Here is a 14,560-nt window from a genome sequence, read left to right as displayed (position 1 = left end):
TAATCTTCCTTTTTGAACGCAAGAAGCGGGTAGGCTACCGCAGGTACTTTTCGCGACACACCGCTGCTCGGGGAAACCGAAACCAACTTGAATACGCCAGCTGATTCTCTGTGCTGCCATCTACCGCTTGAAAGCGGCGTTTGCGGAGCGAGCGTGAAGTTATGGTCGGCCATGTTGACCGTGGTTGAATGTTGTGCATTGAAACTGATTATTGATAAAATATTTATCCTGGTGATCGTGTAGCAACAAACGGCAAGCTGGATAGGCTACCAGAATACCTCCGTGACACTGTGGATTGGCTTATGGGGTGAGAAAGCTCTTCTTCTCTCAGATTTCGCACCGTCCCGTCTTGTCAACAGATACAGAGCATTGCCTTTTGGTTACCTCCGATCGCTCCTAATCTAGCGTCTGCATTTCTTATTACGATTGCACTTGCCTTCCTGACTCGTAATGTGTGCAGACCGGTACTGAATAGAATGAAGCGTCACTGACGAGCGCTGGGATTTCCCTCGGATCTTGGGTAACAAGCAAAAAGGAAAGCGCGAATTTGGTATCCTGTTTGACCCAGAATGCTTGTGAGCTCACGGATTTTCTTTATGGTTTGCTTCGCTCTTGATGCTCTGCTTGGCTGCTTTCTGTTGATGATGTTGCATGCACATATACGTAAAGAGCCCTTCAAGGTCTGCTGGTCACAGGGTTCATCATACGAGGCACATTGACACAAAGGAATTAAAATGTTTCGTAAGCGTAGGTGATATACATTTTTGGCGCGCATGTGCTCAAATTCACGAGTTCTTAGCTATAAATACTGCATGGTCCAATATGCAGGTCCTATCCTTCTCTCGTGCTGGCTCTGGTAATTTGTGATTGACAGAAGCGCAGTGATTGCTGCGTTTTGTCGCATTACAGGTTATTTTTGAAGATTCAGACAGCAGTTAGCGTTCGCGATATCCTTGTGGTGACGGCATGGTAGGTCGCAAAGATAAATGCAACAGACAGCTCGTATGACAAATCGGTTCGAGTTAAACGGCTTACGCTCGACGAGATAAATGTTCGCATAAGTGTCAACTGCAGCCACTGTAATTTCTAATTCCAAAAGGGGACGTGTAGTGATAATCGCGTCGTAAGACATCGGTGCTTGAAGTATTGCTGTTATCACGGGCATCTTACACGCCTGCCAGATTTCGCTTGTTTATGTTAGTACGGCTCAAGTTGAGTGTGTTAGGTAACGTACGTGCTTCATCAGGTTGCTAGTTTATGGCAGATGGCGCGAATAATTACTACGGGCTTACTTTAAATAACGCTCGGTTACGTGGAGTGACTCAAGCTTTTCGAGTTGATGTGCCTCCTTTTGCCAAACACCAATAAACCGAACTAAAAAAAAAAAGCAATAGAGACACTCACGCTGCGAAAGAGGTTACCGCCGCTAGCACAACTCGGGTTGAGTTATCAGGCGTTATGTAGCATATCAAGGTAATGCGTGCTTATTTTTGGACGTTCAAAGGCGACCGTGTCGTCTGCCAACAAAACCTCGTCTGCATCTCGTTGGTATCATGAGTGCTCCTTCTGGTTGAGTGCCGATAACTCACGTGCAAATGTGGCTGTCGAGTGATAGCTTCCAGATTACGTGAGGTAAGCAGGTGTCTCAGTTGTAGATGTGCCAACTACGAACACAAAGTGTGATAGCTGTGGTTACTTTCTCTCTCCCCATCTCCCACACAAATTTTCGTTCACCAAAAAGGTTTTGCAACTCATGTCTGATTTGTAGTTGAACAAGAGCCAATCATGTCGTATTTCACAAATGCGCCAGAAAAATATAATCCACCAATGTCTTTTTATATATACATGTAATTTGCTGCTTTAAATCGCTTGTTTTTCTTTACTACATTCTTCCTGTACCCCACGCCCCTTCTTAACCTTCATGCCTTTCCCAAACTTTGCTTCTTGGTTCGCCCCTGGCAAAGGTGAAGGTGGGGGCGTACAGCCCTCCGCGAGTCACGCGGAGTAAGTCATGGACCCCCTCCTCCACATCGTACTCTGCGAATTCTGCTGGTCCTTTTTAACCTGCAAATGCTGCAGGACCTCCCTCCTTGCCTTGGAGAAAGAATCTAGATCATGTGAAGAATCAGAATTTGAAACGAAAAGTAGAGCCCTCTTATCCACCGTCATTGCTTAGTGTCAACATGCAGTAGTTTTCAGTGATTACTCGGCCAAGGCGGCCTTCTACAAAGAAGTTTGAATACTCCACAAAGTCTCATTCGAAACGTGTGGAGATCATAATAAATATGGAATATAATGGCAGAATGCGAGCAAGCTACAAGAAGTACAGGGGACGGGGCAACAAACAACGACGAGACTGGACTAATATTGTCATGGTAAAGGTGTCACTGCCTGCGCTCTTCAATAATTTTATAGGACAGCCTTTGTGCATTTCATTTCATGTATTGAAACATCAAGAGCCCTCTAAGGTGAAACGGTGTGAGAGAATGCGAGTTGAATCTAAATATGGGAAACGTGCTTGTATGCACATAGTACCGACAAAAAGCAACACGGATAGGTACACAATAATGTAATTAGCGTGGAGCATAAGTCGGCAGAACTTAAACAGAATACAAGGTTTACAGAATTTGAAAGCTCTCTTATTTCACTTTCTATCAAAGAACGCGTTGGACGACGGACATGGAATATAAATTCTGCGAAATCTTAATTCCACTTGATTTCGCAAGGGTGAGGGTTCCAGAGCGTGATGACTTGTTGCATATTTTTTGTTGACTCCCCAAGACAAATTGCTTGGAAAGGTAGAAAGAACCTTTTCTATACGGATATTTTATAATTATTTAAGACAAGTGATTGTCGCGAGGTGAAGGATATGTATTTAGTTTTGTCAGCGTTAATTTCCATTCGCTAGTACAGTCCAGTAAGTCGTAAATCTCACCGGGTGGATGGCACAGTCATCATCAGATATTTATGCCTCATTTATGCATTTTGTATGCTTTGTGTGTGTGTAAGAGAGAGAGTCACATTGGGGGTGTCCTGTCTCCAGTACCCCAAAATTTCACTGTTCTACCATCTTTCTTCGATGAGCTGCCACAAAGTGCTCACGGAAGCAACACTGTCCTCCAGCTACTCTATTACGACTACCCTATTCTATGAACAAAGTCCCCCCGCCGATTTAATAACGGTAGCAGCACCGGAAACCCCCCTGCTGTTTCTGAACGCGGAGTCAGCATATTTACGAGGCAAAGCACAGGCGACCTCTTCGACTACGGCGGTATTTTCGCGTTGCGGCTAGTTCGAGCGCCTGCCGCGCGGCGGACCTTGGTCGCCTCGCTCGCGAAACGGACATCACCTGAGTGAGTGACGTCACAGAACTTCGTCTGCTGCGGAATCGGTACAGTGCGCTTGTGTTCGGTGTGTGTTTTGATGGTTTCGTCAGCGCGTTAGTATTGTTCTCGTCTGGACTATGTGATTCACACGCGCATGACAACCTGTCCGAGTTCACCGTGTGCTTTGCAGTAGCAGATAACTTCATTTGCAAATACGTTCGCGATGGCGTGACGACACATGCTACAATGCAGACGGTTGTGGAGTAAATGTCCTGTTGTCGCTCGGCGCTGGCGAATGTGCATTTTGCCACACATGAAATACCGCGGAATGTTTGTCCTGAACTTTGTCTGGTAAGTGGCCTCTCCATCCCTCTTTGCTAGCGCAGTATCGGCAGATACTGCAGCGTTGCAATCTTCGCTACAAAGCGTAACCTTGGTGATTGCAATGCGCCCGTAATCCCAAACGCTAACCGGAAAAGAATAAGATCGATCCTAATTACAGGACTAGCCTGAATGCTAACATCAAAGAAGTGAAAGCCAAAAAACGTGCTTTTTCTTTTCTTTTCTTCCCATCTGTACGGTTCTTGTGGTGGCAACCGTGTTGCCAATTTCGGCGATTCGATTTTATTGCCGCAGCTCGAGACGATAAACTTGGCTTCCCACGTAAAGGTGCACCTCTTGCTTATGGTGTTTCGAAACAATGCCTTCTTAATGATGCTGGCGCGTTTCTCTGTTCATCTGGTGCCAGCCATGCTTATCTCCGTGTGAACGCCGTGACTTGTATCCCCACGTAAGATACGTACAGATTTTCGTCGCGCAGCTCGTGTGACACCCGAGGGGTGAAACTCGATAGCGTACAGTTGTGGCACGTGTGTGTGTGTGGTAATGGTCGAGTTCCCTGTTTTTATCGCAACTGGTTAGAAGCGACGATTGCCGCAATGCATTACCAACCCGTCGGACTTTCATGTCGCCGTACGGAACAGGCAGCCCCCGAGCTACATACACCTGCATGTCATTCCCAGCACCCTTCAAATCTCCATTTTGTGTTTCACGCTACAATGCTATACGTCGCCGTCACGCTATTGCTCGTCGATCCTTGCCCTGCTAGGTCATCGCGACCGCTCCTCTCTCTTTCTCTCCCCCACATCACTCGGAGTATTATAATATCGGCATTGGATCGCTCACACTTTCAAGGTCATGCCTTATGCATAATCAAAAAGCACATCCATCCTCCGTGCCGTTTCTGATCGAAAAAATGGAGCGAGTATGTATTGCTCGCCTCTACTCTGGGTTTGCCGCAGCCAACCCACGTTTTTGCGGCCGCTGTGATGTATGTTCGTGATGTATATGCGCTTAAGAGGACATACCACCCCCTGTTTTCTATGTGAACTTTGCATAGGTTTTGTGGCTGAACTACGAGACAGATCGTATTGCGGAAACCTTCATTGGAAAGGTGACGTCAAGATCTCTTAACTCTGGGAACTGAAATATCGCTCTAGCGTTGTAATTTTTTTTTACGGACCCCTGAAGGTGGGAACCCCTCTGTTTTCTATGTGAACTTTGCATAGGTTTTGTGGCTGAACTACGAGACAGATCGGAATGCGGAAACTTTCATCGGAAAGGTGACGTCAAGACATCTTAACTCTGGGAACTGAAATATCGCTCTAGCGTTGTAATTTTTTTTTAAAAAAGACAAAGAAATGAATTTTGTCGCTACAGCTTCAAAAAATCCAAATAAATAAATGAAAGCAAATAAAAACAATCCGCTTCTGAGGTTAACCGGGGACATGTTTCAGGATTCAAATGACGCGTTTTTTGTGTGTTTTTAGCATTCTGTTTTTCCGAAAAAGGATTAAAAGTGAGTACAGGCATGCATCCAAGGCGTTTACCACTGATTCCGGAAGGTGGCGCCGTCCGCTCGCAGCGCCCGAACGTAGTCCGCTCGTAACCATCCGCGTATTGCGCAGCAGCTGATCGGCGTCCGTGGTTTCGGCGGTTCGTCCTGAAGTGACCAATTCGTGGCTAAGTTACGCGTTTTTTTCACTTTCTTGTCCTGTTCATTTGCTCTCTGTCCTTGTGTGTTTTCTGCGTGTTCATAGTATTTACCCATTATGGCTCGAAGTCACGTCTACGGACAACGGAAACGTAAGAAGAAGGACTTTGCGAATTTACGTGGTAGAGGCAGGCATGTGACGGAGCCTGCGGATTTGAGAGATTTTGGTAATGCAGGATGCTCCAGCCGTGCTGTTCCCAGTGATCGTTGCACTTCGACGACTCCACATCGCGCAGATACCCTTGTAGGCTCAACCTTTGGTGGTAGTGTTGTTCCTCAAACTGTAACTGATGCCGGTCGGAATGCTTGTTTCGCTTCGAGCACAAGCGAAATTCGTCCTTCAAATTCGTCATTTGCTGATTCAGCTGAGGTAGATAATGTAGTCCCCTGCAGTTCAGGTTGTGACGAGCTTGCCGGTTCCAGAGCAAGTCCCGTTCCAATCACTGCCGCTGTTACACCCAGTCGATCTTCATCTTTCGATACTGGCAATGTTCACCAGACACAGAGTCAGCGCACAAGCAGTGTGAATGGTCGGCGTATAGTGGAGATTGATCACTTCTTCTCGTCTTTGCAAAGTTTGTCGGTACATAGTCCGTTTGGTTGCGGCCTGGCTGACATGGAAATTGTATCAGAACATCGGCGAGGTCTGTGTAGCTCTTTCAGTTTGAAGTGCAGGATGTGTCTGAGGAAAGATGTAGTCACAACAGAGGCACCAGTTGATCAACTTGTTCAACAACGCATGGACGTCAATTCCTCAGCAGTGAACGGTATCGTGTCTATAGGTTCTGGTTTCTCAGGCCTTCGCGAGCTCCTAGGTGCTCTGGACATACCCGGCATGGCTGGTAGCACGTACAGTAAGTATCAGGATATTGCTGCTAAAGGAATCGACGAAACAGCTTGGGAAGAAATAAGAAAAGCAGGCATTGAGGAAGCTCGGTTAGCTAGGGAGGCTGGGGACGTCGATGCTGACGGTTTTCCTATAATTACGGTCGTTGCCGATGGTGCTTGGTGCAAACGTTCATACAAGAACAAGTACGACGCTCTTTCTGGCTTGGTAAGTAAAAATTTTTATCTACACTTAATAAAGGTGCCCGAAAAAGGAGGATTTATCTTGCACACCGCTTGGCAGACGGGATATACAGGAAGTCTGTGCCCACCATTTGTGGAAAGAACACTATGAGCATTTATTTGGAGGAAAAAGTTGACCCCTCTGGTGCTATTAGTGGCACTGCTGTCTTTTGGTAAACACACTTTCTAGAGTGGTATACATCCTGTGGCATTAATTCGTATGATACGCGTACAAATGCATAATTCCTCGAAACATTGTCATTGGGGGTAGAGTTTTGTGGAATACAATCCTGACATTTTTTCGTTTTTGCAGGCTGTAATTGTTGGGTACCGCACAAAGAAAGTACTGTTCCTAGGCGTCCGGAACAAATTTTGTACACTGTGCGCAAGTTCCAAGGCAGGGTCGAGCCCAAAAAAGCATCTGTGCTTCAAGAACTGGGACAGCAGCTCTACCAGTATGGAGAAGGATATCGTCGTTGAAGGCTTCAGGCGCAGCATTGAGTTGCACGGGGTAAAGTACTTGCAGTTGATCGCTGACGGTGATTCGAGCACATACAAGTCAATTCTTGAAGCTGCACCGTACCAGCATCAGGTAGTTCAGAAGGTAGAATGTCGCAACCACCTTCTTCGAAACTATGTAAGTCGTCTTCGAGATGTTGCTTTGGCAAAGAGAACAACCCCCATCGTTGAAGAAGCTACTTCTGGATAATGCTGTTCGACTAAGAGTTGGAGTTGCTAGGGCTATTCACTATCGCAAAGAGCAGGCCGAGTTCAGCAAACAAGATCAGATTCGGAACCTGGTGGCTGATATCCGTAATGGGCCACTCCATGTGTTCGGCGACCACGCAAAATGTGCGGGTTACTTTTGCAGTGGTCCAAAAGAAGGGGAAGTCAATCACGTCCCAGAGCTCAGGAAATGCGGACTTTTCAATGAAATCCTTGTAGCGATGAGTCGTTTGGCAAACAATGGTAGCAGCTTGATCCTTGACGTTAACAATAATGCTGCAGAACATTTCAATTCTCTCGTTGCAAAGTTTTCTGGCGGTAAAAGAATAAACTTTTCCCAGAGGGGATCATTCGGAATGCGGGCTTCAGGAGCTGTCGTGTCTTTCAACTCTAAGCAGTACCATCGTGCTCTACATAAGGCAGTGTACAACACCAGCCCTGGGAAGTATGCAAAAATTATGCTGAAGCGTAAAGCAGCTGTTCGTGCTGCTTGCATAAGGCATCGGAGTTCTGGGGCTGCTCGCTGTAAGCGTTCACTTGAAGGTGCGCCTTGCAAGCGTGCTTCCAGCGACAACCACTATGGTTCCATAGTGGATGCTCCAGACATGAACCACGATGACTATGTTGAAGCTGCTGCGGCGTACAAGGATTCCCTTGTGCTCTCCCAACCAGATGCAGAGCAGCTCGAGGCTGATACTCGAGGTCAAGAAGGGAGAACTTTGTGGATGCAGGAGAGGCGAAAGCGACTCACCGCTTCTAATTTTGGCAAGGTATGCAAGATGCGAGATGCAACGAGCAGTGCAAGTACTGTTCGTTCCTTGCTCTATGGTCATTTTGACACTGAGGCTCTCCGATATGGTCGCGACACTGAGCCCATTGCAATTGCTAAGCTGCAGGATGAGTTAGGGGTGACTGTTTCACCATGCGGCCTTGTTGTTGATCAGGAGTTTGCATACCTTGCTGCAACACCTGATGGGCTTGTCGGTGATGACACTGTCGTGGAAGTGAAGTGCCCTTATTCGGCTCGGCCCCTTACCCCTGTGGAGGGAGTGCGGGCAAAAAAAATCACCTTTTGCACTATTGATAACTCTGGTAATATTTCGTTGAAGGAAAACCATGACTACCACTATCAGGTGCAGGGACAGCTCCACATCACTCGACGTCAGTTTTGTCTTTTTGTGGTATATTCTGGCGAGGAAATTTTTGTCCAGAAGATCGAGAGAAATGATGGCTTCTGGAGCAAAATGATTGGCCACCTTCAACTGTTCTACTCGCATAGCCTTCTACCGGAGTTGGTTGACCCTCGTCAGTCCCGTGGGCTGCAGCTCAGAGATAACAAGAAGAGTGACCATCAGGTTGCCTCGCTCTGTGATGCCGCCAAAACAACTTCCAATCAGGGCGATTCATCCAGAAAGAGACGGAAGACTGGTAAAGATAACTCACCTGCCGCTGTTCTGTAATTATGGCTAGACTGTGGATTTACGTGTCATTTAGTTTGTGCGGCTCCACCTTTGCCAAGTGTTTTAATGCATATTCATCCATTTTGCTTCATAATTTACTGAATGTTTTTCCATATACATGTCTTCGACTTTGGCTCAGGCTGCATATCTTCACGTTTGTGTTTCATATTTAAGTTACCTTTTTCCATTTTTACTGTGCATATCTGTGCATATTTTTCAATTTTCCTAAATATTTATATTAATATATTTCTATGTATAAATCCACAGACTAGTCGTGCGATGCTTGTCATATTTTAAACATGGCGTAAGAGTGTGAAATCTGAATCCAGCCATCAGCACGTGAGGATCTAAGTATGAGAATGGTGCACAATCTCCCAACCGTAGAACCGTCTTCCCCGGCATTGTTGAAACACGTCCACACGTTGATGCTATATGTGTGAGGCCATCATGGTATTCTACCTTGGCTTGAGTGTATGAAGATATAGCAAAGCTGTCCCCAAACCGTCGTTCTTCCCAGGCATGGTTGAAACACGTCCACACGTTGATGCTATATGTGTGAGGCCATCATGGTATTCTGCCTTGGCTTGAGTGTATGAAGATATAGCAAAGCTGTCCCCAAACCGTCGTTCTTCCCAGGCATGGTTGAAACACGTCCACACGTTGATGCTATATGTGTGAGGCCATCATGGTATTCTACCTTGGCTTGAGTGTATGAAAATTGTGGAAAGAAACATGAATGGTATTCCTAGCACTTTTGAAGCTCCACCAGCCTGTTCAGATGTCGACATCCTGAGTATGAATCCATTTTGATATTTTGACAAGGTCGGTAAGTATCATTGTGCAGAGCTGTCTCCCAACTGTCGCCAGTTCCCCGCATTGTTGAGCACGAGCAACATCCCAACATGTCGCTCTGCGTTACGTCCTCTTGCCATCTTGCCTTTACTTGGGTGTCATTTCAACATATGAAAATTGTATTTTCAGATTCAGGTATCCAGTACTACTGCAAATATGATGGCCAGACGCCCAAAGGTCAAACTTCCTAAGTGTTACTGTCTTTACCTGTCATTTGAAAATTTCCTACTCTCTCCCTGATTATGAAGCACCTGCCCTTGCCAGTGTTGTACCTGGTTCAGCATTATGTGGCCAATGATGAATGGTGCCCTGTTGGACATTTTTTTTCCATAAACACACACTCTGAGGCTTTAGCTGCCAACTGACAAGCATGGCAAAAGCAACTATCAGTTGCTACTTCATTGCTCAAAAAGGAAACTCGTTGCTGAGTAACACGTTCCAAGTTTTTACTATTCCCATATTATGAACCTGGCTCTGTCCACCAGGATGCTATATGTTGATGCCGTATGTGTGAGACCTTCATGTCAAAGTGCGCCTACATGCAGCGGACTGTATGGTACTTCATTATGTGTGTATGCCACATCGCCAATGATGAAATGTGCTGTTGGATACTGTATCCACGAATGAACATTCTGAGGCTACAAGCATGAGCTGATACGCATAAGTAATGCAGAAAACGTGACGATGTATACATGCTGCGTTCTTCAATAAAATATCTCCAATCTACCAATAGTGAACACGTGCTACTGATTTCTTTTTAATCTTTCGGGTGCTGGCTGTCTAGGATTTTCTGCTTGCAGTAATCTGTGAACCAGTGGTTACTAACAATGGCTATTGGTCACCTTGACCAGATTTCATCTGAAGAAAAACTTGAGACCGGGGGAACACTGCAAACACATCTGTACGGACCACAATACGAATTTGAGGAGAAATACATTTTTTCTCTTGAAAAGCTTGCTATGAAGCATAATATATTTTATTAACCAAAATATATTGCACGAGTTGCACCCGTAGGAAAATACCCAGCCATCTCATTCAGGCTACAGTGGGCATCAGTGACTCGCACTCATAGTGGCAAGCAATGCAGTAGTCTTTCAATTTCAAATTTCACACGCATTATCATGCACCACCTCGCTGTGTTTAGAGTTTCTGCTCCAGGAAATATCACGGGGAGGGGGGCATATGTGCCCTGGACCAACTTCTAAGGAAACTACTGGTCTCAGGGTGCCTAGGGTAACGAGCAGACAGCCCAGCCGGAAGCTGGCAGACGGCATGAAGCCATTACAAAATTTCCATCGGAATGATGATAGTTGTTTACAAAATTTTATTGGGCAGGTCTTGTGTATGATGTGGGCCATTTGTACACTAATCATGGGACAAAGTATGCGATGGCAGGAGGAACAGGTTAGAAAAAGCTTTGACTACGTTGCTGCTGCTGACAGAAGTGAGCATAGGATTGGGGATCAGATGACGTGGTTGTTATAATACAGCAGGTAACAGTGGTAACATCGTTCCGTGTCGTCATGACATGGCGGCTAAAATGGTGAGCGTTCACCACGGTGAGCGCACAGGCCTGCATGCACTCGTGGGGTGTCCCTTAGCACGACACTCTTCACACGACTCCATTGGCTTGAGTACGATGCCACGACGCGGACCCGGTGCTTTCAGCCATGGTCCGTAGCGTTTCACGAGGGCTGTGCGGAGGATGCCTGCTAGGCACGATAACCCCCGTCCCGTCGAAATGTGATAGCCATCCCGTGAAAGCATCCCCTCTTTCACCTCCTTGTTCCTGAAGATATTTGAACATATATACGGAATGTTTTTGCAAACAGCACTTCACAAAGACAGCAATACAAATAAACCGGAATTCCTGGTAGGCATGTGCCAGTACTTCGTACGCATTTTATTTTCGGAAAAATTGCGCGATAAAAAGCAACTGGAAACTAGCTTTGTGATACTTGAATTACAAACAGGTACCGCATCAAGACCATCAACTGTTTGTAATTCAAGCACCACAAAGGTAGCCCCAGTTACTTTTTGTCGCACTGTTTTTCCAAAATTAACGAGCATTATAAAATACCTGCCATGACCACCAGGAAGTTCCAGAGTTAGCGTTCGAGAAGCGACTACTCACGTCAATGCTCAACACCGTAGCGTCACCGGCACGGACAGCTGGAATCGTGCGCAGCATCGCGTTATATCCCTGAATTGTGCCAGAAAGTTCAGGCCGCCTTGTCTGTGGCATCAGCTTATACAGGAATATATGCTCCGCGTAGCCTTTCGCCACCTCAACGGTATCCTGTGAAAGAAGACCATTCATGGAAATGAATCTTCCCTGGCGTGTCAGAGGAAATGGGTTTTAGCAGCACAGAGATTGAAATCGTTGCAATCTGTACTTACTGAGACTTCCCGCAAAACAGCTGCGGCACTCTTCCCATCCTGGATATCGTTGCCACCGATATACATGACGATCCAGTCTACTGCTAGGTGCAGTCGATGGATTTTTTCTCTCAGACGGGCCGCTGTAGCTCCGGGATAGCTAAAAGTGACGATTTCCACGTCAGAGTCTACGAACAGCCTGTCGCGCGTCATAAACTTCAGCTGGCTACTGCCAACCAACGCGCCTTTCATCGCTTACGTTTCTCTGGGATCACAATGCGTTGTGCGGCGAACTGCAAAGTCAGTTGATCTCCGAAGAAGCTGCAAGGGAGAACCGGGAGAACCATGCGTGCGTCTGTGGCGTGCGCGAGACGCAGTTGGCGCCGTTGCGTAGTCCTCCTCTCCACAGCTGTCTGGTCGTCTGCTCGCTGAGGTCGACGCGACCACCAAGCCTTTGGCAGCCCGCTCGTGCAGACGCGGATGTTATGTGACGGGGCCCACACAACAAACCCATCGCATGCAAAAATATAAATAAAATCAAATGCGTTTGTGGTGTTTTGCACATTGGTTTAGGGCCTTATGGACCAGCAAAACCAAATATAGTGGGATGACCGTGAGGGTGGGGACGTTTGCCACAAGATTTCGCGGCACGCTACCCAAACCCGGATTTATTTGTCATGAGCATTCTGCATGTATTCCTAAGAATCCTTCGCTGTAGTGGGACGATCATATGTTTAAACACTAAAAACAACAAATTATTTATCGAGCGGTCAAAAGCTTCCTTTTATGAACTGTATATGCACCGCGGAAAGGATGGAAATTCGCCTGCGATCTCTGACGGTGAAAATGAAATCATAGTTCGATTGCCGCGGAAATAAACACTTTCTTTTATTTTTGAATCGGATAGTCCGCAATTGATGCAAACTACACTATGATAAACAGTCGCGTCCGAAATATCGAATATTCAGACAAACAATTCAACACGTCAGCCTGAACAGACTGAAAGACAGGTTGCTTTATCTTGGAATTATGAAATTTTTATCGTGGTTGAGGAAGGCCCGGCTAGCATTAAACCCCATAAAAAAGTAACAACAATACAGTGAAGGAAGTAACAAATCGATACCTGCCGTCTGCACGCACACTGTATCACGAAATTGGCCAAATCCGGCGGCCATTTACTCAAAATCGCCGCCAAAATTTTGGCACGATTTTCGGGTATGTTATGGAGCTATCCTTCCCGAGAACACAGAAAGAAAATTGGAATGGACAAATGGGACTGGCCATCGGGCCCGCTGCGAGCGTGGGGAACACTTAGAGCAGAGGTGGGTTTGGATAGGGCCTCAGTATAGAAATATTGGTGTATGGGCAGGGCACGGGCCTAAAAATCCGGCCCATGCAGTGCTCTACCCCTTCTCAAGAGGCAACTACAGTGCCAAAATGCGCATGACCTGTGCATACGTGCACTGTTTGGTTTGTTTGATAGCTGAAGAAACTCGGGACGGGGGACAAGACAGCCGTTTCTATAGAAAAGCGCTATCACGCATTTTGTTTTCCCAAATGTTCGCGTAAGCCAGACGGACACTTGGTAGTTCGACGAAATGGGCACTTGGACCGTATGACGTGCAACCCATTATTTGAGGGTGAAATCCATACCCGACCCCTAAATCCTCTGACAAGACCCGCCACCCGCGCTCTACCAGAAAATGAAATCCACACCCAACCGGACCCGACCAGCAGGGGCTGCGGCGCCTTTGTTTACTTATTATTTGGTATGATCTTTTCTCTTCGTTGTTGTTGCTGTAGCCGTTGCTTGTTCGTGGCCGACCCGCCAGCAGTGCTTGTGCCAAAAACGCTGCCCGCAACAGTCTCGCTACCCGCGCGGGTGTCAATAATATCACCCGCAACCGACCCGCTACCCGCGGGAAACTCCAAACCGGGATCCGCACCGCAGGATAGAGCGTGTCGTGCAGAACCCTGCCTGCACTACGCCTGAAAACTCCGCACTTCGGCTTTCCTCTTGATCAGCGTCTCACTCTGCTTCACGGAGAGAGCGGTGTCGTGTGTACGCGGTTGCTCCTCTCTGGCTTTGTTGAAGGACGCTCCTTCTGCTGTTCAAACGCGCCCACCACGCCTGTGGGCCCCAACGTGTGTGAGTGCATGTGTGTGGAATTTTGAGTAGCAAGCCGTAGCCATCTGGCTGACATCTCCTAACCCCTATGTAGAAGAAGAACCGAGACCCGACACAAACATTCAGCTGTCGAGTCTCATGAAGTCTGTTGACGTACATGCCGCACCATGTGTTGTCGAATCCGAACCTGGCACGGGCACGTGCGAAAAACGTAAAGCCCGGCCCGACAAGGCCCGCGCAATGCTCTAAAGGGGAGTGCGAAACCCTATCGAAATTTGCTAGCAGTCCTGTGCGAGCGCACCGGCCTTGAGTTCTACTATGAAATAATGGGAGCGCTTTCACGACACCAATCGACAGCAACGAACGTCATGGTTCAACAGCGTAAGTGTCACTGGCAAGAAAAGCAGGGATGTTTTGCAACGGGATGTTGCAGTGTCATATGACCGTCGACAACCCCGCGTCCTTTCTGGATACTGCTGCCTCTGACAAAAATCGCTATTCAGCTCAACTGGAGTCCCCCGATACTCTCAGGGACACGTGATCCTGTGACACCACGAAAACTGAAAAC

General features: G+C 47.0%; 2 protein-coding genes across 3 annotated transcripts in view; both read left to right on the top strand.

The window, feature by feature from the left end:
* Positions 1-141: 141 nt before the first annotated feature.
* The window catches only part of LOC135393961 (MOB kinase activator-like 2), a 63,145-nt gene continuing 48,726 nt past the window's right edge, over positions 142-14,560 (top strand). Inside the window, exon 1 of one of the 2 annotated variants that reach the window (XM_064624343.1) lies at positions 142-307. In XM_064624343.1, coding sequence (XP_064480413.1) covers positions 303-307 — 5 coding nt within the window. In that variant the 5' untranslated portion in view covers positions 142-302. Of the gene's footprint in view, positions 308-3,361; positions 3,678-14,560 lie in introns of those variants that run through there. The other variant, XM_064624342.1, reaches the window with a different exon arrangement.
* Positions 5,682-7,305, top strand: LOC135393960 (uncharacterized). Its single transcript, XM_064624341.1, has 2 exons — positions 5,682-6,433; positions 6,761-7,305. The coding sequence occupies exons 1-2, from the start codon at positions 5,996-5,998 to the stop codon at positions 7,154-7,156; spliced, it is 834 nt and encodes a 277-aa protein (XP_064480411.1). The 5' UTR covers positions 5,682-5,995; the 3' UTR covers positions 7,157-7,305.

Source organism: Ornithodoros turicata, chromosome 5 (assembly GCF_037126465.1).
Source record: "Ornithodoros turicata isolate Travis chromosome 5, ASM3712646v1, whole genome shotgun sequence".
Taxonomy (NCBI): domain Eukaryota; kingdom Metazoa; phylum Arthropoda; class Arachnida; order Ixodida; family Argasidae; genus Ornithodoros; species Ornithodoros turicata.
The sequence above is the reverse complement of the archived record's forward strand: the minus strand, read 5'-3'. Positions and strand labels throughout refer to the sequence as shown.